Genomic DNA, 24,539 nt, shown 5'->3' with positions numbered 1-24,539 from the left:
CTATCTACTTCCATGCCAAAGCACATTTTTCAATGATGAATACTGAATGTGGACATTTTATTTCTTGATATCACAAATACTCACTTTGTTTTAGTTCTTTACTCTTTTTTCAAATTATTACTGGGAGGTTAACTTTGTTGGCACATGGATGCATTTCCTCATTTTGTTCATATAGGTTAACACCTATAACACCCCCCCAGGTCCTTCATCTGGACTCAGGACGGAAAGTGCTGGCATGTATGCACAGCCCTTTCCCTGTCTCCTTACCCAGAGTCCTTTGCTTGGGTACAATACACTAAACCAGTCCAAGTTTCACTTCAAGATTCCCCTTTCTATTTTTATTTGTTTATTTGTTTGTTTCGCCACCAGGCTTGTTGCTGGGGCTCACTCAGTACCTGCATGTGAATCAGCTGCTCTAAGCAGCCATTATTGCCCCCTCTATTTGACAGAATACAAAGAAACACAAGGAAATGGGAAGGCAAACAAGGAGAGAGACACACTCTGATGAAGCTTCCCTCCTGCAGGTGGGGACTGGGGCTTGAGCTCCAGTTCTTGAGCACTAACCTGTGTGTGTTCAACCCAATGCAGTCACCACCTGGCCCCTTCCCTTTGCCTGTGAGTGAGTCACCCCACATCCACCATGCTTTGTACATTGTAGTCTTACTACTTCTGCCATGTATCTGGAATAGCAAGGCTCTGGTTTCCATTGTTACAAGAACTGAACAAAGATCCACACATATTCATGGCTTACTCTATGGCTGGGTAACACTCACTGGATTATATGTTCACTGTAAGGAGGGGTTTCAAAATAGACCATAGGATATTTTCAAGAGAGAACATTCTGATCACACCGTGAGCTCCTTTATTACCTAAGACACCTGGCTCATAGGTGTTTCTAATTTCTGTAAAGAGATGCTACCTAGAGATGTAGGTCTTATTGTTTTCCATTTCTATGAACAGGGTAGTTTTTTTTTAAGATTTTATTTATTTAATAATGATAAAGATACTAGTAGAGAAAGAAAGAACCAGACATCACTCTGGTACATGTGCTGCCAGGGATCAAACTCAGGACCTCATGCTTGAGAGTTCAACTCTTTATCCACTGTGCTACCTCCCGGGCAACAAGCAGGGTAGATTTAAGACTACAAAGATTTATGTTCAAATGCTCAAGAGAGGGCTAAGGAGATAGCAAGACGATCTTCTTCTTCTAGCGTTTGCCCTTCTTCCGTAGCCAGTCAACAGCATCAGGTTGAGCCTGATGTAAAGTTTCGAGACCAACTTTGAATCTGGAGAGGTGGCAGTCGTTGACTATGTGGCTCATAGTCTGTCTGTAGCCGCAGGGGCAGTTTGGGTCGTCTCTGGCTCCACAGCAGTGGAACATAGCGGCGCACCGGCCATGGCCTGTTCGATAGCAATTGAGGAGGGCCCAATCATAACGTGCTAGGTCTAAGCTGGGTTGATGCTTGCAGGGGTCTGTGATGAGGTGTTTGTTCTTGACCTCAGCTGACTGCCAACTCTGTTTCCAAGAGACTGGAACAGAGAAGTTTAGTGTAGGCATAGGGGACCAGATTGGGTGACGAGACGTCAAGCGTTGGACAGGGTGGGCGAAGATATCCGCGTATATTGGCAGGTCCGGTAGAGCATAGACGTGGGAAATGAACTTAGATGATGCCACATCCTGACGAATATCTGGCGGGGCAATGTTGCTAAGAACTGGCAGCCATGGAACCGGGGTAGAATGGATGGTTCCAGAAATTATCATCATGGAGGAATATAATTTGGAATCGACCAAGTGGACTTGGGGGCTATGGAACCATACTGGTGCACAGTATTCTGCAGTGGAATAGCATAATGCCAGAGATGATGATCGTAATGTGGAAGCGCTCGCGCCCCATGAGGAGCTGGCCAGTCTTGCAATGCTGTTATTCCTCGCACCCACCTTTGCTGCAGTTTTTATGAGATGTTCGTGAAATGACAGGGTACGATCAAGAGTAACACCAAGATAGACTGGCTGGGCTTCATGCCGGATTCTCGTATCGCCAAGCTTCACATTAAGCTCACACGAGGCCGAGGCATGGTGTAGATGGAAAACAGATGATACCGTTTTTGTAGTGCTAGGGATTAATAAGATATCAGAGACATGTCTTTCGTGAGTGTTTCCTCAAGGACATCGAACTTGGATGCCTGAGTTGCACAGCAGATGTCATCGGCGTAGATGAACTTCCTTGAAGAAGTTTCTGGGAGGTCATTGATGTAAATATTAAATAGCGTAGGAGCCAGAACAGAGCCCTGGGGGAGGCCACTTGAGACAAGTCTCCATCTGCTAGACTTGTCACCCAGATGCACCCAAAATCTTCTGTTTTGGAGAAGAAACGATATAGTGTTGGCCACCCATGGAGGCAGGCATCTTGAGATCTTGACTAGGAGACCACGGTGCCAGACATGTCATAGGCTGCTGTGAGATCAACAAAGACAGCACCCGTCTTTAAATTCTTCTGGAATTCCATTTTCAATGTAAGTTGAGAGGGCCAGGGCTTTTTCGCAGGTAGATCTTCCTGGGCAGAAACCAGCTTGGGTGGGTGATAGGAATTTCTCTGTAATAGGAGAAATATGTGACAGAAGCAGCCTCTCAAGGAGTTTGTAACACATGGAGAGGAGAGAAATTGGTCTATAGCTGGCGGCCAGTGTTGGGTCTTTCTTTGGTTTCAAAACCGCTATAATCTTCGCACGACGCCAAACTTTGGGCATAGACTAAGATTCAAAGACGTGGGACAGGAATGAAGCGAGCCACTTCTTTGCCATGGGACCCAGGTTAAGAATGAGTTCCGGGGTGATGTTATCATAGCCAGCAGCTGTTCCTGGTTTAACCCTCTTCAAAGCGTCTTCCAGTTCAGACAGTGTAAAGGGAGAGAGTTTTGAAGATGGACAAGATAAACGGAAGTGGGATGACCACTCATGGGAAATTTCTCTTTTCCAGACTGGGTCGATCTTAGCACGTCCAACTTGAGTTAGATGAATGGCCACTGAGTTTGGAGATACAGGAGGATGGGAGATGGGAGAGGGTTGGCTACCAGCACCCAGACTGTGAAGAAGCTTCCAGGCCTTCCTACTTGAGTGGGTGAAGTTCAGACTTTCCGTGAGTTGTTGCCAGCGGGCTTGGCGTGCTGCATTCAGGGAGGCAATGAGATGGTCAGCTCAGTATGGTCTCTCTACTCAAGGCTGTGCAGTCTGGAGAATCATGATTCATTGTGTGGTATCCCAGGCTCTTTTGCTAACTACCCTGAATAGAGGGTGCAATTGCAGGGTCCACATGCAGACTTCTGCCAGCAGGGAGAAAACAGGAAATGGCCTGAGCTCTCAGTGTAGGCCCTTCCCAGGGTTAAGGCCTCCAGAGATTCATCTCTCTGGATCCCACCAGATCCCAACTACAGAATGAAGGCCTGCAGGGCATCATCTCACTGGATCCCACAAGATACCAACTACAGAGTGAGCACCAGGTTCCTCCCTTTACAGGAAAGTGAAGTCCTGCCCTAAGTCCCCAGCCCAGCAGCCCCAGCCCTGAGGCCCAGCAGGTGCTTGGTGCCCTTTGTCCAGGCCCAGTGTGGTGTGAGTTGAATTGGCTGCAACAAGAGACTTTGCCTAGAGCAGGAGCAAGCTGGATTCTGGATGTGTCTGTCGGCTGTTGGTGGGAGAGAAGCTGTGCTGCAGTGGAGGGAATAAAGAGAATCTTCCTCACTGAGGACATGGAGAGCATCAGGATTTAACGCAGCACCTCCTCAAAGCAAAGCTGTGTGGAGGGACAGGATGATGGCTCCTACACTCCTGAGAGCACAGAGCACAGTGAGCAATGCCAGGCTCTGGGCCTCAGTACCCCCTGAAAGGGGAAGGTTACAGCAGTGAAGTAAAGACACAGGTGTCTCTCTCTCTCCCTTCTGTCTTCTTTCTCCCTTTCAATACTCTAGTACATATACATATACATATACATATACATATACATATACATATACATATACATATACATATACATATACATATACATATACATATACATATACATATACATATACATATACATATACATATACATATACATATACATATACATATACATATACATATACATATACATATACATATACATATACATATACATATACATATAGAGAAAGAAAGAAAACAAACAAACAAAAAAACACTGGCAAGGCTTTCCCCCTACAGGTGGGGACCAGAGCACTTGAAACTTGGACCTTGCACATTGTAACATATGTGTTCAAACATTTTTACCACAATCAGGCAGCTAAATGAAAAAAAATTGCATTTTTCCTGTTTATTGCATAGAGCTTTGATTATTGTCCATTCGAAGGTATTGCTTGAATGGAGAGTAGAGACATTCTCTACAACATATTGTATTAAACTTTTAACTTAATTAATTAATTAGTTAGTTAGTTAATTAATTTATCAGACCACTGCTCAGCTTTGGTAGGTAGTGGTGTAGGGATTGAATCTGGGAATTTGAAGGCTCAAGCATGAGAATCTCTTTGCATAACCACTATGCTATCTTCCCCCCACCAATAATGTATCTTAAAGCAAACAAACAAAACCTGAATTTATTCTTCTCAATGTCTCCTCTGTTAATTTAGCCATTTAAAGAGAAACTTTAGGGCTTCCATGAGTCGATGTCCAGATTTGGAGAGTCCCCCATGTGTATTGGAAACACGTCTATTAATACATCCCTTACCACTCTTCATTTGCCATTTTCTATGCCCTGGGGATATAAGAGCCAAACTCACATCTAGCTTCCTGTGTCTTAGTTCGAAAGAATATTCACAGACTTTTAAGGAGTTTCCAGATGTGTGTGTTCCATCTAATTCTTCACTGAAAACTGAAGATGGGTTCTGGGAGAACCCAGCAAGGAGCATTTAATGAAAAGGCTGACCAGCATAGTAGATGAGTTGGGTGTGCATCCAGCAAACCTTTGGGCACTAACAAGCATGTTCTTTGTGAATTTTGTCTTCTTTTCCAGTGAAGTGTATGCAGACGTCTATTGTTTTAGGAAAGAATGTGCAGCCCTTCAGTGAACTGCAGGGAGTTTTCCGCAGGCAATTCTCAACTGGGGAGGTGGCACAGTGTGTAAAGCACATTCATTACAAGGACATGGGCCAGAATTCTTGTTTAGTGTGAATGAGCATTGTTTATATATTTCTCTCTCAGACACAACACACAATCTTAAAAGATAGAAGAGGGGCAACAGAGTAATGCTATTGTATAGGACTCTGCTTTCCCATGTTCAAATATGGTCCCTAAATCACTCAAGCAATTTTGATACATGTCTCTCCCTCCTTCACCTTTCTCTGTGTCACTCTATAGTCTGAAAAAAAAGGGGGGGGAGCTATCAATTTGCCTTAATGTTGGAAGATAATTGGATACTGATATTGGGAACAAATGTGTTCTATAAAGCTCAGGGATCAGGACATCAGGTGTATGTGGTCTGTGGATCACCGAGGAGAGAACTAACACAAGAAAAGGCTTTGCAACCTAATTGAATCAAACTTTATCCTCAGACTTAGTCATGGGGTCAAGGCTTATAATACCTAAATGTTGCTTTTCCTTACACAGGTTTTCTGGGCAGATCCAGGAGATAAGAGTGAACTTCAGTGCTGTCCTGAGATGATCAGACTCCCAGGCTACAAAGAACAAACCCTTGGCCCCAGAGACACAGATAGAGAGTGGTGTGTGCAAGGGGAGCTGGCTGTTCCTCTCACTCTGAGGCTCTTTCTTCCAGACTGGAGCTGTCCTGGATGATGACTCCTGTGTCCTGGGACAGAGTCTTCCTGATCAGAAACACACTAACTCAACTGGATTCCAATCTACCTTGCTCCAGAATTAAGCAGATGCAGATCAGTCTTCATATGAAAGTTTTAGGCAGGGAGGGTAGAGTGATTATGCAAAAGAGTCTCTTGCCTGAGGCCATCATTTTCTGAGCTGATCTCACCATCCTGTGAAGAACCACTTTGTACCTCCTGGAAAGGATCAGAACAGAGCCCCACCCAGTTCCCCTCTGCCTTGTAGAGTGAATTGATCTCCATTCTGACCAACCGCTCAACCCTCAAGCATCAAGTTCTAACTACCTTCCTTCCTTTCGTTCTTTTTTTTTTTCAGTCTTCCCTTCCCTTATGCTTCAAACCCACATGGCACAATATCTTGGGCAATCCTTATGGATTCTTAGAAATGTCTGGCTCACACAGGTCATCAGAATAATGCCAATAAAGACAGCAGTGAAAACCAATTTTACACGTGTGAGAACAGTGACTACAAAAGTTGAAGGGGGCATGGGGAAAGGGGACACTTTTACACTTCTGGCGGGAGTGTACAGTGGTGCAAACTTTGTGGGAAACAAAGTCTGGAGACTTCTCAGAACACAGAAAATAGGCCTCTCCTATGACTCAGTAACTTCTATTCTGAGGATTTCCCCAATAAAAGCACCTTTCAGAAGATACCTATTGGAAGGGGTGGTAGCGCAGTGTGTTAAATGCAGGTTAAATGACACAAAGCTCAAGGACCAGTGTATGGATCCTGGTTCGACAACCCAGCTCCCCACCTACAGGGGAGTTGCTTCACAAGCAGTGAAGCAGATCTGTAGGTGTCTATATCTTTCTCTCTCTCTCTGTCTTCCCCTCCTCTTTCCATTTCTCTCTGTCCTATTCAACAATGATGTCATCAATAACAACAACAATAATAACTACAACAATAAAAACAACAAGGGTAACAAAAAGAGAATAAATAAATATCAGGAAAAAATTTAAAAAAATATATATATATGCCTCCCTATGTTCATAGCAGCTGCATTGGTAATAGCCAACACCTGGAAGGAACTCAGAAACCCAGTTACACTTGAGTGGCTAAAAAGACTGTTGTGTAGTATTATTCATGTCTTTAAAGTGAAGTAGTATCATTTGTGTCATCTTGGGTGTAATTAGAAAACAACATGTTAAGTGAGATAAGCCAAAAAGAGAAGAACAAATAAATAATAGGTGATCTGAATTATAAATGTGACAAAATAGTAGGGACAGGGAGGGAAAACACAAAATGAAACATGGACTGGGCATGGTGTATTCTTTCAGAGCAGTGGACTCAGGTAAGGAAGGGGACAGAGAGATGGAAGAATACTGTGGGGTCCTGGTGCATAATTAAATGATACTCATGGACCAGTGACTGCACTGTAAGGAACTAACCCCTCAATAAAAAGAGAGAGAGAGATTTCTATGTAGAATGGTCTAGCTAGCACTTGCAGCTATAGAATAGACCCTGTAAAACCTTCACAAGTGAGAGTTATAGAGAAAAAGGGAGTATGAGGGTACTACAGGGTATCACTGTCTACTGCAATGCTAATGAGCAGCTTCTATCAACAAAATATTCTCTCTGAAGAAACAACATTCCCCCCAAAGCTAATATAGATTCAAGAGCATGCACCACTCTTCTATTTTATTTTGTTACTATGTACAGTTGAAACAAAGAAAAAGGGTGGGGGTAGATAGCATAATGGCTATGCAAAGAGACTACATAACCTCAGGCTTCAAAATCCCAGGTTCAATCCCCATTGCCCTTGCACCACCATAAACAGGAGTTTATCAGTATCTGATAAGAAAACTATAAAAGAAAGGAATTCCTGACTTACTAACCTCCAAACCCGCAGCTCCTCAGGCTATTGACCTCACATTATACCATAATAAATTATTTAATTCTTTTAAAAATTATTTATTAGTGATATATAAAATTACAAAATAACAGAGATATCATTCCATACCAGTCTCACTATAAGATTTCTGTTGCCCTCATATCTAGTAACAGAAAATGCAATAAATCTGCCAAGGTCACAGGCATGCTTTGACTATATATCTAGATGTAACAATCTTCTATGTATCTGTGTATCTATCTAGGTACCATCATATATTTATCTATCTCTCATCATTTATTTACCTACTCTTACTCACTTGTAATGCCCTTTTTACACTTCCCTTCCAAGTCACACTTATGCCTTTTACTGGTTTGGAGTGTCCTTCTCTTTCCTTCTTCCCTCTCAGATTAGTGAAGCAGTCTTCCTCACCTGTCTTTTTCCTCAGGTGTTTTCCTTATTCTCTTCCATTTTAGGGATGGTATAAATTCAGAGTCCTGATGATGATTGTTTCCAGGCACAGTGGAGTTGAGGTTCAGAGCCCCTCTCTGGCAGCAGTGGAGAAAATTCTTTCTGGAGTGCAGAATGAAGGAGTTCTGGATTCTATCATTGCTTCTCTGCTGGCCATAGACTTTAGAAGATCGCTACATAGCTCCAGTCTGTCTCTTTCTCAGTCCACACGTCTCTGTCAGTGACCTTGCTGTGTGAAAGCACATATGACCAGGTATGATTTATATAAAAGTTAATGACAGTTAGACATGGAAAGACATCTAATTTGGTGTATCTTTAGTGATAACACTATTGCTTTGAGAAGCAAGAGATTGGGGTATTAAAATAATACTAATAAGATCATTATTATTGCAAGTACTCCCAACAACATTCTGCAGTACCAGTAATCATATATTTTGAACATAGAGTCCAACATTAATACTTCAGGTTCTGTGTCCTTGGGGTTCCGTGGGAGCATATTGAACTCTCCCCGATGTCACACCCAGCACTGAATGCTTGTATGGCTTCAACTCTATCAATCTCTTAATATGAATCACCTCTGGAGTCAATCACAATTTGTCTCTAGCCTATAGGAGGTGTGTTAACTGGGGATCCAGGAGGTAGAGCAGTGGGTTAAGTGCAGGTGGCACAAAGCTCAAGGACTGGCTTAAGGATCCAGGTTACAGTTCCTGGCTCCCCACCTTTAGTGGAGTTGCTTCACCTGTTGTGAAACAGGTCTGCAGATGTCTATCTTTCTCTCCCCCCTCTGTCCTCTCCTCCTCTATCCATTTCTCTCTGTTCTATCTAGCAATGACAATTTAACAATAATAATAACTATAAGAATAAAAACAAGGGCATCAAGATAATAAATAAATAACTAAATACTAAAAAAATACAACCTGCTGCCCCTGGCAGACATTAGAAGAAGAAGAAGAAGAAGAAGAAGGAGAAGGAGAAGGAGAAGGAGAAGGAGAAGGAGAAGGAGAAGGAGAAGGAGAAGGAGAAGGAGAAGGAGAAGGAGGTGTGATAGCTAACCATTTCAGCTGGGGAGGGTCTTAATCAGTATTAACCTGAGAGCATTTTGGGATCTGAGGAAATATCTTGTTTGCTCAAGTGAACTGTTTCCTGCAAGGATTAGGAAGTTTAGGGCATAGCCTACAAAGGATATAAAATTGTAGGTCCCTGAACAAGGAAAGAGAATGTTCTAGCTCCTCAGTCTGTCTGTGGGCTCTCCAGAGACCTGAGTTCTGAGCACAGGGCAACTTTATCACAGCTGGTAAGTTACCCTTCTCTGCTAAGGACTCATCATGTTACCTGTGGTTATTCAACTATGGTAAAATTCACTAAGGATGAGGAGGGAAGTTTTACTTTGACCTTTTCAGGCTCTCTTTCTTTTTTTGTTTTATAAAAGAAGTTTCTCATTATCATTATAACAGAGACCAGAGAACTGCCAACCTACCATGAGATGCTCCCTGGATCAAAGTGTTCTTATTTCTTTATTTTCAATAGAACAAATTTCAGACTTGGTCATTGTGTCTCCATGAATTGTGTCTTCATCCAAAATGTGATATTTTATGTACTTGTTTATTCGTTTTTCAACATTTTTAAAAGCACATCTTTAAATGACAATGACTTCTTGGAATGTGATTCTTTGACATTTAAATTGTGTATTTATTGATTTTTTAAAAGTAAATGATTTACAGTATATTTTTTGAATGTAGGAACACAACTTCTCATTTCATAAGAGAGATATTTGGGGTGGGTGGGTAGATAGCATAATGGTTATGCAAAGGGACCCTATCTGAGGCTCCAAAAGTCTAGGTTCAATCCCTTGTACCACCATAGACCAGAGTTTAGCAGTTCTTTGGTTTAAAAAAAAAAAAAGGAGAGATGTGTGTAAAGCACTCTCACTCCCACTAACAGGCCTATCATCAAGGTCCAGGAATGAGAACCCAGGAGTCAGCTCATGCCTCTCCCAGTCTTCCTGCCCCTGAGCCCCTTCTTGGGTGCAATACACAAAACTGGTCCTGGTTTTACTTCATGTTTCCCAATTCCATCTTTTTGTTTCTTTGGTTATTGTTAGTTAATTTGTGTGTTTTATCATCAGCGCTCTTGCTGTGCCTCAGTACCTGCACAGGAATCCACTGCTCTAGGGTGTTATTTCTCTACTTATTCATTTGTTTCTTTGTTTATTGTCTCATAGTTCACAAACTAGAGGGGGTGCGGGAACAGAGACAGAGAAAGTGACACTCTCATGAAGCTTCCCATATGCAGGAGGGTACTTGGGTCTTGAACCCTGGCCTTAGGGAACAATAAGGTGTTAGCCTTATTGGGTCCTTTTCTTTGTGTCCTATTTTCTTAAATTTATGAGTGAGTCATCCCATACCAACCCTGAATTTTATTTTATTAGTGATTTAATAGTGATCTACGTGGTCCAGGAGGACACTGCAGACCCCAGATGTAGGCTAGCATTTAGAGGACTGGGTGCATGTATACATGTGTCCTTAAGGTAGGGAAACATATATACCTTTGAGAAAAAGTGCTTAGTCAACCTCTGTGATTAGATTTAGACCTAATAAGGTTGGCATTGTAACAGAAAGGCCTAAGAAGGATCCATAGATTGTCTACTCAAGGATTCACTGCTTAGGCCTAGGCACATTCATACAATCTATTTCACTCCCCTCAATCACTCTATCTACTCAACTCACTACACAAAAGAAAGTAATTTATATGTCTTACTATCTTTGACAGCATCAACATTATTGTCACCCCTAATATTAAAAAAATGTCTACGATAAACCAAGAGATATACTATCAAAAAAGTATATATCAAATAAAGGATAATTGTTGTCTGTATGTCAGCCTTTATTAGAATCGTGAGTACCCATTCATTGGGGAAACTGAAGATCCTCCCTAGCCGACTGAATCCACATGGATCCCAGTCACTTTCAAAGCCAGCAACAAGCAGCTCCTGACAGCTTTCAAGTTATTGGTCCTGCTCTTCGAGTCCTCCAACTTAATTCTGAGGGGCTGTCCTTTGCCAAACGCATTCTTATTGGTCAATTGGTGATTAGTCAACGAATGCCACCTCTCCAGATTAAAAGGAGGTCTCGAATCTTTACATCAGGCTCAACCTGACGCTGTTGACTGGCTACGGAAGAAGGGCAAACACTAGAAGAAGAATTAGAATCGTCACAGAAGTAAATGCAGTAAAACTCAAGGTCAGATAGGCCTCATTGAAATCCTAGGTCTATTTCCTCCCTAACGTGAAGCCAGGCTCCATAAACTTAATAAAGGTTTGGATACAACAAATGGCACTCATGGCTTTAACTGCTGGAAGAAAGCCTGACCTTGTCAGGTGTAGAAGGGACTACAAAGCTGGGTAAGAGCAAGCATGATGACCTTTGTCAATTTAGGCCATCCCATCCCCTGGGATCCTAATCTGGGGATCCTTGGATTCCCCCATAGATACAATGGACCTAGACCTATAAGACACACTTTGGTCCACCATCAGTGGTGATTTTCATCAGGAAAGAATCGTAAGTCTTCTGTGGGTTTCTTCAGGACCTTGGCCTCACTATGAACTAGCATGTTAGGGACTGCCACACTCTCTGAAGGTAGGTTAGGTCAGCCTATCTTCCATTCAAGGAAAACTGGCCCTGAAATGAGAGCAGCCTAGAATGTTCCCAGTCATGACCTTGGATTGTGAGCTCAGTCTAACCAGGACTCAGAGGTTATACAGGTTCCTGTGCTATAAATGTGAATATATACAGGCCATGGTCAGATGGACATGATAGATAGTTCATTGTATTTATATATTTGGAGCTACTCTCTGCCCTGGTCCAGCTCCTTAGTACTATTCTCAGGTGTGACACCATCTTCCCAGACAATATTTTTTATTCTGCCTCCATGTTAGCCATCAGGCTCAAGCAAAAAATGACAAAGTCATGTGCCCCAGGATCAGATATAAAGCAGATGTCACAGATTATTTTTACCCTAAAATCCCTATTCTGATATTATCTATTCTTACTATTGATTAAACACTTTTTTTTTTTTTTTTTGCTTTAGTACCTTTTCACCACCAAGTTGCAGATGCTAGTATGACTCCATCCTGAACTCCCCGGGCAGATGATCTCACCAGTGTATCCCAGAACTTTACTTCTCCCTAGACTCCCCACTAGAGAAAGATAGAAAAAGGCTGGGGGTATGGACAAGCCTGTCAATACTCATGTGCAGCAGAGACTAATACAGAACCAAAACTTTGTTTTTCTATACACCATAGATAATTTTGGTCCATACTCCCAAAGAGGGAGTCCATATTCAGCTTAGGAGCCTTTGTAACCTCTGCATCCCTGTAGGTCAAAGCTCTCATTCTGTGGTCATGAGTAGGGACGTTCCAGGTTGCACCAATTTCAGGACCCATCTTCCTCAGGTGGTAGATAGAGTATGTTATCCAGCCTCTGTTTGGAAGATGGAATATTTTCTACCATTGTTGATCCACATTGAGGACAATTTCCTATGGGGTCCTATAGAGGGGCTCATTGTGTTGTTCCTGATGAACATGACCAGTGATAATGGAGGGAGGATCTATTTGAGGTCTAGTCTCATCATATCTGTATGATAATCCCGGGAATCCCCAACTAGGGCCCCAGATGAGGGGTGGCCTATTAGTGACTAAAGAGTCATCATTAAAGTATGCTAGTCTCTTTCCCTTACTTGGCTTTTGTAGTCCTTAATTTGATAAGGTTTGTTTTGTGCCGCCGACCACCCAACTGGGGGCTCAGCAGGCCGATCCAAGGAGAATGAGACTTATAGGTGGGAGGTGGATTCGGCGCGACAGACAACACTGAGACACATGAGTTTCAATGCTGCTGCAATCTTTTACTGATATAGAGATTCTTTTTATAATAGCATAACAAAGAAGCATAAATCAAAAGCTGGCCAAGTCAGTTGACCACAAAGTACGCAGGGTACATTTTTTATAAGTAACACAGACAGGAGGAACTGAAGGCATACAACTACCATCAAAACGAAAGCACAGCCATACTGTTCTTTCATGGGTTATTAACCACATCCCTTTGGTTTCAGACAAAAGTCAATTTATCAGTAAGAACTAAATGCTTTCACTGCTCTCATTTATCCAAAAGGCTATTCTTTCTCCTTCCAAGCACTGGACCTTAATACCCAGAATAGGGGGGGGCACTAGTGGGAACACGGCGCCTTGCTCTGATCCTTAAGCCAAGCTCACTTTCCTGTAATCTACCTAAGACAATATGCAGGTGCATTTCAGGGTTGCTATGTAACATGTTTCCTGGGAAAGCTAAAGGACCATTGTCTGTATGATTGAATGTAATATTTCTGAGAATAGTGCTCAGTCCTTGCTCAACCTGGATAGCCAAGTCATTGGGGCTTGAAGTGCTGGGATTTACTGTTGTAAGGGGCTTTTCATCCAGTGGGGTCCCATCTGGAATGTCCAGACTAGACTTGGGGGGTTGCACTATAAGCGTCTCCGGAGTCTCCTGGACATTCCCTGGGTGGCCTGCATAAAGCATGATAAACAACAACAGTAAGCTTTCAGAAGCGAAACCAAGTCCACCTAGCCATCCAAGGCCTTTCCGCCAACCGGGAGACCCAGGGATCCGTCCACACAAATATCCAGGCTTCTGTCCACCACCTATCTTGGGTACGGTCTTCCGTACAGGAGCTTGTAAGGCCCCTGTCCGGTTCCCTAACCAGGTCACCCGCACTGTTTTGTCACACCGCGGTCGTGGCCTGCCTATCTGGCCAGACAGGTGTGGCAGTTTTGGAGTGACTGAGGGAAGTACAAGGGAAGGAGGTGAGTAGCGTATCTAGATCTAAGTAGAAAGTATTTCATTAGGTACTTTAAGGTGTCATTTTAGGCCTTTTACCTACTTACTTCATTTGTTGACTCACTGAAGACTATTGTGCACTTTTTTCTTTCAGGTATACATTTTGCCATAATTTATGAGTACATGTGCATGATGCCCTATCTCATGGGACCTGGTCTATAGCTAGGTTTTGAGGCTTTGTTAGTAAGTCAACCACCTTGAATGGAATTAAGGTGTCCTATGATAAAGGAAAGGTCTCACCCAAGTAATGAGGTTGAAGGGTTAATATTCATTCCATGCCTGACATCTCTGGATGCAGTCCAAAGTGAAGCATGCACGATGGTACTTATTGTACTGATGAGGATGGCATCAGCAGATGCAGTATGAATTGAGAGAAGCATGCAGGAAGTGATCCCCACTCTCCAGGACTGGGGTAACTACGGGCTTTACAAAGGAAGTGGGAAGTTTCTTCTGTCTTAGGGTTTAAGAAGGTGATAGATAGTTATTGCTATAATCAAATTATTTGGAAATTTGGTTAACTTTGAAAATCCCATTGTTAGGATTTGCTGTATCATACACAACATCACCATACTTATGTCCTTTGATGTTATTTATATTTAGCTATGTCTTATAGAGTAACGCCAGTAGTTGCTTCTGTTTTCCCTGGTCTAAGCTTTTGTGAGAGTCAACATTTCAAAGAACAATCATTACTAAAATGTATTAAGAATTTGAGACCACTGTTAAAATTTAGTCTTATTACACATTTAAAGTCTTAATAGCTTAGACTGAAGGAACATATACTCAGCCTAAGGTCTGTTCATTAAAAAGTTTGAGATATTCAATCAGGTTTTCCCCTTTCATATTAACTAAATAGTGATTTATGAGAGTAAAGTTTAAAAGGAGTGCACATCAACACCACCCCATCCTCCAAAGGACTGTGTGAAGCTGAATATTTACTCTCACCAACCACCCAGTTAATACCTATGCTTCTAAACAGTTAATACTGATACTTCTAAAGCTCTTCCAAAAGATGAAGAAATGGGAATACACTCTTCTAACTTCTGTGAAGCCAACATCACCCTTATATCAAAAGCAGATAGGGACACAACAAAAAAGGGAAACTACAGACCAATATCTCTAATGAACATAGATGACAAAATGTTAAACAAGATCCTATCCAACCAGATGCAGCAGTATAACCAAAATATTGTTCATCACAACCAAGTGAGATTTATCCCAGGAATGCAAGGCTGGTTCAATATATGTAAGTCAATCAGTGTCATTCACCACATCAACAAAAGTAAAACCCAAAACCACATGTCAATATCAATAGATGCAGAGAAAGCCTTTGACAAAACCCAACACCCATTCATGCTCAAAACACTACAAAAATGGGAATAGATAGGAAATTCCTCCAGATAGTGAATCCCATATTCAGCAAACCTACAGCCAACATAATACTCAATGGACAGAAGCTGAACGCATTCCCCCTCAGGTTGGGGACGAGACAGGGTTGTCCATTATCACTATTACACTTCAACATAGTATTGGCAGTTCTCTCCATAGCAATCAGGCAAGAGAAAAAAGTTAAAGTATACAGATTGGAAAGGAAGAAGTCAAGCTCTCACTATGTGCAGATGATATGATAGTATACATAGAAAAGCCTAAAGAATCCAACAGAAAGCTATTGGAAGTTATTAGGCAATATATCAAGGTGTCAGGCTACAAAATCAGTGTACACAAATCAGTGGCATTTCTATATACAAATACTAAGTCCAAAGCAGAGGATTTCCAGAATCCACTCCCATTCAATGTTGCAGCAATATCAATAAAATATCTAGAAATAAACCTGATCAAAGAAGTGAAAAACTTTTATACTGAAAACTATGAGTTGCTATTCAAAGAAATAGAAAATGATACCAAGAAATGGAAAGATATCCAATGCTCATGGATTGGAAGAATTAATATAATCAAAATTAATATTCTCTCCAGAACCATCTACAAATTTAATGTGATACCCATCAAAGTTCCACCAAGTTTCTATAAGAGAATAGAACTAAAACTACAAGCATTTATCTGGAAAAAGAAAACACCTAGAATTGCCAAAATCATCTTGAGGAAAAGTAACAGAAATGGAGGCATCACACTCCCAGATCTCAAAGTACATTATAAGGCCACCGTCATCAAAATAGCCTGGTACTGGAACAAAATTAGGCACACAGACCAGTGGAACAGAAGTGAAAGCCCAGAACTAAACTCCCACACAGCTAATATTTGATAAAGTAGCACAATTTATTAAGTGGAGGAAGGAGGCTCACTTCATGGGCAATTACAAGCTAGCTACAAAAAACTCAAGTAAAACTACCATAGTTGTGTGACCAAGGAACATGCCTAAAATGGATTTTCTAGTATTATTCTACCCTAAAGTCCTTAATGCCATCCATTCTAATCCTACTTTTTTTTTATTTTTGTCCTTAACCATTTTGCCTCAACTTAGGTCATGCAACCTTCCAGATACAAGTTACAGATGCTACCATGACTCCATCTCAACTTCTCTTGGAATACAACTTCACCACTGTGTCCTAGACCCTCATATTTCCAGAGCTCTGGTCCACTAGGGAAAGATAGAAACAAGCTGGGGGGCATGGATTGACCTGTCAACACCCATGTTCAGCAGAGAAGCAATTACAGAAGTCTGAGCGTATACCTTCTGCTCCACAAAAACAACTTTCATCCATACTCCCAGCAGGAAGATATGATGAAGGGGTCTTTGAACTCCAAATTCATTAGCACCCAGAGAGAGAGAGAGAGAAAGAGAGAGAGAGAGAGAGAGAGAGAGAGAGAGAAAGAGAGAAGGAAAAGAAGAGGAATGTATGATGTAATTATGATGCCATGAGTGGCTTGGAGTGGAAGAGAGGATTGATTTAGAATAAAAGGCAGCAAATATGTATAAATGTGGACAGACTGTTGTAGAGATGATGGTTGGCCCATGTCTATAACCTTAGGGGAATTTTGGTGGATTGCCATGGGGAGACCTTAGATTCAGAACTCTAGTAGTGGGAATGGTGTGGATTCAAACCCATGTTGACATGTAATTCTGTAAAAAAATTTTTTTTTGAAAAAATATAATAATTTTTTTAAAAGAATGTTAGGAGGTGAACAAGAACTACTGGATAGTTGTTTTTTTTTTTTTTTTTCATATATTGTGGCGCCCCATCAAGAATGCCAGGGATCCTGACATGGGACTAGATAGCATAATGGTTATTCAAAGAGACTCTCATGCTTGAAGCTCCTACATCCCAGTTCAGTTAGCTTGCCCTTCCACCGTGTTGTAGTATCATAAGACAGAGCTAAGCAGTGTTCATAATGTTAGCCTTTATTAGCTATTAATTAAGTAATTATATTGCACATGGGTTATCCCTTTGGCTATGTGCCACCACTATGAATATATTCTTAACAGTAGCCATTCTTTTTCCTTTTTTCTTTTACTTCCTATTGCTGGACAGGTCAGGAAGAAATTGAGAGAAGAGGGGAAATAAGGAGGGAGAGAGAATGATATACACCAGTAAACCTGCTTCACCACCTCTGAAGCTTGAGGGGAGTGAAGTAGGCTGTATGGGTGTGTCTAGGCCTAAGCAGTGAATTCCGGAGTAGACAGTCTGTGGAGCATTCATAGGCCTTTCTGCTACAATGCCAAGCTATTTAGGACTCAGTCTAATCAAAGAGGACTACTAAGCGCTTTTCCTCTGAGGTATGTATGTGCCCCTACCTTATGGAAATGTGTATACAAGTGCCCCCTAGGTGCTAGCCTATATCTAGAGTCTGCAGTGTGGTTAGAGAGTGCACCATATGACATGGAACTAGGTAGTTCCTTGTGCTAAGGAAGGTCTCACCAAACTGTTGCAGTTGAAAGGCTGAAATCTCAGGCTTGGCGTCTCTGGCTATAATCCAAAGGCAAAAGTCATTGGCCCTATAATGGGGCATGGTGGCACTTGTTCTGTTCTTTAATTGAGGTCATCAGTGGCAGTTTAACCTTGTAAGGAATCAAGAGGAGAGCAAAGTCTCATGGGATCAGGACGGAGTTTGACATGGATCTTAAGAGACTGGGAAGCATTGCTTGCAATCTCAGGAAGATTTTCAGACAGCAATAATTCTTTTTTTATTATCATCAAATTTGTTGAAAATACCATGGTGGGAATTTCTCATAATCTATTTGAACTCACTGTGTCATATGATGTTATATGTCATGCAACGGTATCTACTAATAACTACATCGTAGCTACTGGCAGAACCAGACAGTTCTGTTCTATCTGCTGTAAGGTTGTAGGTAACTTTGAATTAAAAACATTTTTTAGAATTATTTAACCATGTAAGACTGGTGTGAGGATTACTATTGTTCAGAAATTTTAAGCACTAAGGGCTTAAAATAATATTTTTGATATGCAGAACTCAACTCTAGTCACCTAAGGATCTAGAAACATTCAACCTGATTTTCCATAACATACTGAATGGCTTATAAGACTGTAAGTTAAGAGGAGTATAGTTTCACACCATTCACGCCATCAAAGTTCTGTGTCCTCACATTCACACCCCTATGGCTGATAACTGCCTATATATATATATATATATATATATATATATATATATATATATATAACATAGGTCTGGATAGAAACATGAACAAGACAAGAGAGAAACTACATTGAGATCCATTGTATTTCTCAGTATTTCATATGACATAGAACAGGTAAAATCTCCCACATCAATATTAACCTAAATTACAGCCCCACATTTGTTGCAATTATTTATGATAATTTTAAATCTGATTCTATTAGATAGACATTTTTCTAACAGAATCATATTTAAGGCATTTCATTTTTTAGAGTCAAATGCATTCTGTACAGGTGAAAAATGAGCTGGGTTTGCTTTGTTTATCTATCGATCACATGCATATGCAGACTGAAGCAGGGTTTGTGTGCACATTGAGGAGCAAAATTCCTAGATGCCACTTCTAATGATTCTGAAAGGTATAATGATGGCTTTAAGTTCTCCATAATGAGTTTCATACAGATGTGAGCAGGGAATAAATGTGGGCTCCCAGTTTCTGAACTCCTTCCTAGCACAGTGTGAGCAATGACAACTGCTCATCATGATGGACCTGGAGTATCCAAGATGCTGGAGAATGTTTGAGATCTGAGTACAAAGCAAGTCTAATACCCAAGACTGTGGAACTCCCTGGGGGTTTGAACTCTCCAGAGGGGCAGGAAACAGCTGGAGACACAAATGCTGCAGCCCCGTGGTGCAGTGCAGCAGCTTCTCCAGGATGGCCATGGACAGGCGGTTCCCATGCAGGTTGAGAGACCTGAGCTGGGAGCAGATGCTCAGGGCAGGGAGCAGGGCCTCAAGCTGGGGGTCCTGGAGGCCACACAGACTCAGGTCCAGGTCCTGCAGGGTGGCTGCATTTACCTCCAGCAGAGCTCCCAGGGGCTCACTGACAGAGGTCAGGGGGATGCCTCTCAGACACAGTTCCTTCAGCTGCCGGATGTGTGGGCTCTGGAACAGGTGAGCCAAGTCTCCTTCGGTTACTGTGCAGTCAATGAGTGAGAAGACCTCCAGCTGGGTTTGAAGACTCCTGAGGAGAAAGAAGGAGGATAGGATGGACATTGGCATCAGCAAGACTATGAAAATTCTGATTTAGGAGATTATATATATATATATATATATATATATATATATATATATATATATCAAGGCTCATTTATTCTCTAGCCCAATGAATCCAATGCTATGTAAAGCTAAACTCTTTCTTTTCAGTGTTCACATGAACCTGGCACTGAATCTTGCTATATGTAAAACATGTTTCTTCTAATTCTGGCAGATATATGTATATTTTTCTCATTGTTCTTTCTTTCTCTGTGTATTTCTCTCCAAAAGCATGAAATGTGTAGTACATAGTAGGACATACTCTAAAAAGATCTCCCAGTCTAACTAAAAGTGTTGGTGCCATTGGCAGCAACACTGGATCCAAATATAACTACACTCATTCAGGCTTCTACAGACCTTCATTGAACACTAGCTACACCATTTCTGGCATGGGTGAGACTGCTAGAATCATGTCACAGAACAGAGCTAGGCAGGGTCCCACAGCAACTGCCAGTCTCCAGGACCTCCCTGAAAACTCTTCATTCTTAGCATATGTTCTGCTAATTCCCTCATTCCTCAGCTGCAGCCTGTTTATTGACCTCTGCATACTTGCACTGCCTGTGTATTATTCACAATCCTGCCTGGACACACCTTGCAGTTCAGGAATTGGAGGCACTGTGTGGGATCTCTTCTTCACAGTCCCCTTCACTAATAGTTGTCTAGTCATCTAAGAGACCTCTTCAAACCTGAACCTGAGAACCAACCACACTCATGAAATTAAATATTCCAACAAGCATCGGAGCAAGGTGTTGCTTCCATAACTCTGTCTAACTTTGTCCTCAGCTTCTCATGGTTACAGTCTGATGGAATATTTACGATGGGAGAGATATATTCGAGTGGAATAGTGTAGTGGTTAAGTAAATTGGCTTTCAACCCTGAGTCACCATGTTCCATGTTTAGGAGTATCCTAAAGTAGTCTTTAGAGACAGCCGGGCAAATAACAATAATAAATAATAATAGAATTGGGAGGCAAGGAACTTGAGATCCGATGTCTCCTGCACAGTTACTCTGCCAGGGACACACCCTACCTGAGCAGCTTTTCCAGATGGCCCTGAAATAAGGAGACAGATTCTAAGTACAGCTGTTGAAGATAAAGTAGCTGGAGGAACTCAGATCTAAATTCGGTGATGGGATGTTCCTGGTTCTCCAGCTCGTTTGAAGGGATTGCATCAAGTATGTTGATGTTCAGACAGAGTCTCCTGAGGTTTTTCATCCTGCCCAGAAATGGCCACAACTTTTGTGGTTCTGGGGTAGTCCATATCCAATTAATGTCCAATTCCTGGACATCACACAATGAGATGCTCTGTAAAAGCTTGACATTCTCTCTGTTCAGTGAATATATTGTCACTTTCTTACAACAAAGGTGCACTCCCTTTCTCTTCTTGATCCACTTCAGTATGTAGGTGCAAAAGTGATTGTCTTGACACTGACCGAGGATGAGGTCTGCACACACCTCCATGGAGGGCCTTCCCTTCTCATTCCTTGAAGGTCTATCAGCCACTAGTTGTCTCCTTACTGAGTGCACTGTATCGTCGACTCCAGTCCACACACTCCAGAACTTCTCTCCATTGAAGTGTAAATCCAACACCCGGAGCTTACACCTGCTTTAGGGAAAAAGGGACATTGATGAAGATACAAAGCACGAACACAGTTTTTGACCCAGAATGCCACAATTTCCCAGGCTCATACCGACCAACTCTTTGATTCCCTCCCACTTCAGAAAACAGCTTCTTTCTCTCCACTTTTCTTCTAACTTTCTACATCTAATAGCCACATTTCATAGTTAGCTTTCACCAAACTGAGAAAATGAAAACTGTGAAATGTTATTCCATTGTGAATGCATTCAAGTCAACTGAGAAAGTGGAAGACACCATTTTTCTTATGCTCTCTTTGGATCTGTGTGTCCTCCAGTTGTGTAGCTGAGGCAATGTGAATTCAGGACATTCTCTGCTGGTAGACTCTGCTTACTCTATTTAAATAAAGATTCCCACAGTGAGGGCAAGATAATAGTGTAACTGTTATGTAAAAAGACACTGATTTTCAAGGTGTCAAGGTCCAGCTTCAATCTGCTACAAAAACATATTCCAGATAAAAAAAATAATAATAACTTAGAAAAAGAAAAAAAAAGTGCCTAGCACATTGGTCTGAGTATATGTTCCTTAAATCTAAAAACTTATGACTTCAAGTCGTTAATCATGTTGAATTAAACAGTGGGCTCAAATTGTGAATACATTTCTAATAATGGCTTGTTCTTTGAAATATTGACTCTCCAAAGAGCTTAGACCAGGAAGAACAGAAGCAACCTGTGGTGTTGTTTTACAAGATACAGCTAGCTATATGTAAATAGAGTCAAAGGTCATAATTTAAGGTAAGGTCAGGTCATGTATTATACAGCAAATTCTTAACAGTGAGATTCTCAAAGTTAATCCAATTAATAATTTATTTGATTATAGAAATAACAATTGCCTTTTTAAACCCTCAGAGAGCGGTATTGGGCAATATGTCAGCTCCCCCCTTCTCCATTGCTAGATGCACGATGTCCTTGTCTCTCTCTCTGGTGAAGCTATTGTGGCATTTTGTTACCCAACTTGGGGCCTACCCACCCAACCCCCAGATAAGTGTACAGCCTCTTGGATCTCTGCTGTCTCGTATTTTACAAAGGCACTGTGATTCTTTTTTTTTTTCCTCTTATTATTTTCAGAGACCGCTCCGCCATGGGAAACCTTCTTCCTTATGAAGAGGTTTCTCAAATCCTATACTCTTATTTCATGAGACAGTTTTTCTGTCTCTGGGCCACACCTTAGTTCCTTATGATCATGATCTTAGAGTTTGGGAGATGTGCGGAGATTTTCCCTGGGACTTCCTGGACTCCATCTGCCATGTGTTCTGTGGTGAAGGGAGACTGTAACTTGCAGAGGCTACTCCTAAACCTTGGCAGTCCCCACGAATTCAGACACATGGTTAATTCTACCCTCCTGATTCAATTTGTTCTTCTATGGGAAGACATTTTTGGGAATGGGTGCCTGCAGCAATCCCACAGGAACAGTCAGAACCAGTCTAACTGGGATTTTGAGGCTCTTTTTGAAGTAGAATGCCCTCCAGGGTCTCATAATGTGACACAGCAGGATCTAAATAATCTGGATCAAAGTGCTTTAAAAAAAAAAAAAGAAAGAACGCCCCATACCACTTCTCTCTCCTCAAACCCTAGCTCTCTCTGACACTGTATCTTTGAGTACTCTGACATTTAATTTACTTTATAAAAAAATGCTGGACACAGCCATGATTTCAGAAATCATGTAGACATCCAGAAACAATCCTAACTTTTTTTCTTTTGATCTTTTTATTTTTCTGTCTTGTATAAATGTGAAACATTTAATCTAGGAAACCTTATGAGCATGGGTGGGGTAGATAGCATAATGGTTATGCAAAGTAGCTCTTATGACTGAGGCTACAAAATCCTAGGTTCAATCCCCTGCACCACCATAAGCTAGAGCTGACCAGTGCTCTGGTCAAAAAAAAAAAAAAAAAAAAAAAAAGGAAAATTAAACATTTTCACTCTCATGTTAACTCTAAGAAACCTGAGTTTCTTTAAAGACCAAGGGAAAAAATAGTTAAAAATCAATATATCTTAACAAAATCATTACTGAAGAGCTTGTGCACACCTAGGGTGTGTCTCCATTTTAACTGGGAATAACAAAAAGGTAGGAAAGACACTACTGATATTTAAAGCTCTCAAATACTTTCTCAATTAAAGAGGTAGAACCAGCCCAGGTGAGAGATAGATCACACAATGGTTATGCTAATGATTCTCATGCTTGAGGCATCTAACAATAGTTCTTCTGTTTACCTTTTCACATTTTATTGAGCTTAAACCATTAAAAAAAAACTTGACACCATAATAGAAAGGGCTTTCAAAATTAAGAAGGTACTTAAACCAATTATAATCATCAATTATAGTAAACTTCTAATTTGTTAGTTTTTTTCTTCACAAGTATGTGATTACAGCTATGTCAAGCCTCCACATGAAGAAGCATCTGCTCATATGGAATCGCCAAATTCCATTTGGGCCCCTGTCTTCTGACATCGACCTCCTAAAACCAATGTGACCAGACATGATCTAAAGAACCTGAATCACAGACTCCCAGGAGAGAACTTTCCTACTGCCTTTCTCTCACCCATCGCTTCCTGCCCTTCTTGCTTCTGCTTCACCTGTCATGTTTTGGTGGTTCCAGCTCACTTTCTGCAGAAAAGCGGAATTCTGGTGGTTGACCTTCCCCATCGAGATAGATATGCAGCATTTCATTCCCTGGCATTTCTTCCCCGATGGTCAGCATTGGACTGATGCTTCTATCGGACTTACTGGTATACCTCTTGGACACTTTACACAAATTTACAACAGCTTCCCTTTACGCTGCTGGGTTTCTCAAAGACTGATCCCAGCACTCCATGGAGTTTGAAGGTTGCTGCCTTGGGTATACAGGCCACACCCCTTCACCAACAGCCCCTGCCCCCAGAGGCAAGAAACACCCCCTTCACCTGATTGGCCCTGTGCCCAGAGGCAGGAAACACCCCTCTCGCCAGCAGACACTGCCCCCAGAGGCAGGAAATGCCCTTTGAGGCAAGAGACGCTCTCTGAGGGAGGAAATTCCCTTTGAGGCAAGAAATGACTCTTAGGCCACCAGGCCTCCACTTGACATCACAGGGGCTCTTGCTGCTCTCCTACTTGTTCCTCCCTATCTTGTGCCAATTCTTTTGAAAACACCTGCACGATATAGGTTTCTGGTCACCCCTACACTGCTATTCCTCTGACAGAAATGGAGTCTTCT

General features: G+C 41.6%; 1 protein-coding gene across 1 annotated transcript in view; it reads right to left on the bottom strand.

Annotated features, from left to right (window-relative positions):
• Positions 1-19,008: 19,008 nt before the first annotated feature.
• LOC132541475 (PRAME family member 12-like) overlaps positions 19,009-24,539 on the bottom strand; it is a 160,479-nt gene continuing 154,948 nt past the window's right edge. The window contains exon 6 of the mRNA XM_060202381.1: positions 19,009-19,642. Within this exon, the coding sequence (XP_060058364.1) occupies positions 19,009-19,642 (634 nt within the window). The remainder of the gene's footprint in view (positions 19,643-24,539) is intronic.

Source organism: Erinaceus europaeus, chromosome 11, assembly GCF_950295315.1.
Source record: "Erinaceus europaeus chromosome 11, mEriEur2.1, whole genome shotgun sequence".
Taxonomy (NCBI): domain Eukaryota; kingdom Metazoa; phylum Chordata; class Mammalia; order Eulipotyphla; family Erinaceidae; genus Erinaceus; species Erinaceus europaeus.
Note: the sequence above shows the minus strand (reverse complement) of the source record. Positions and strands in the feature narration are given on the sequence as shown.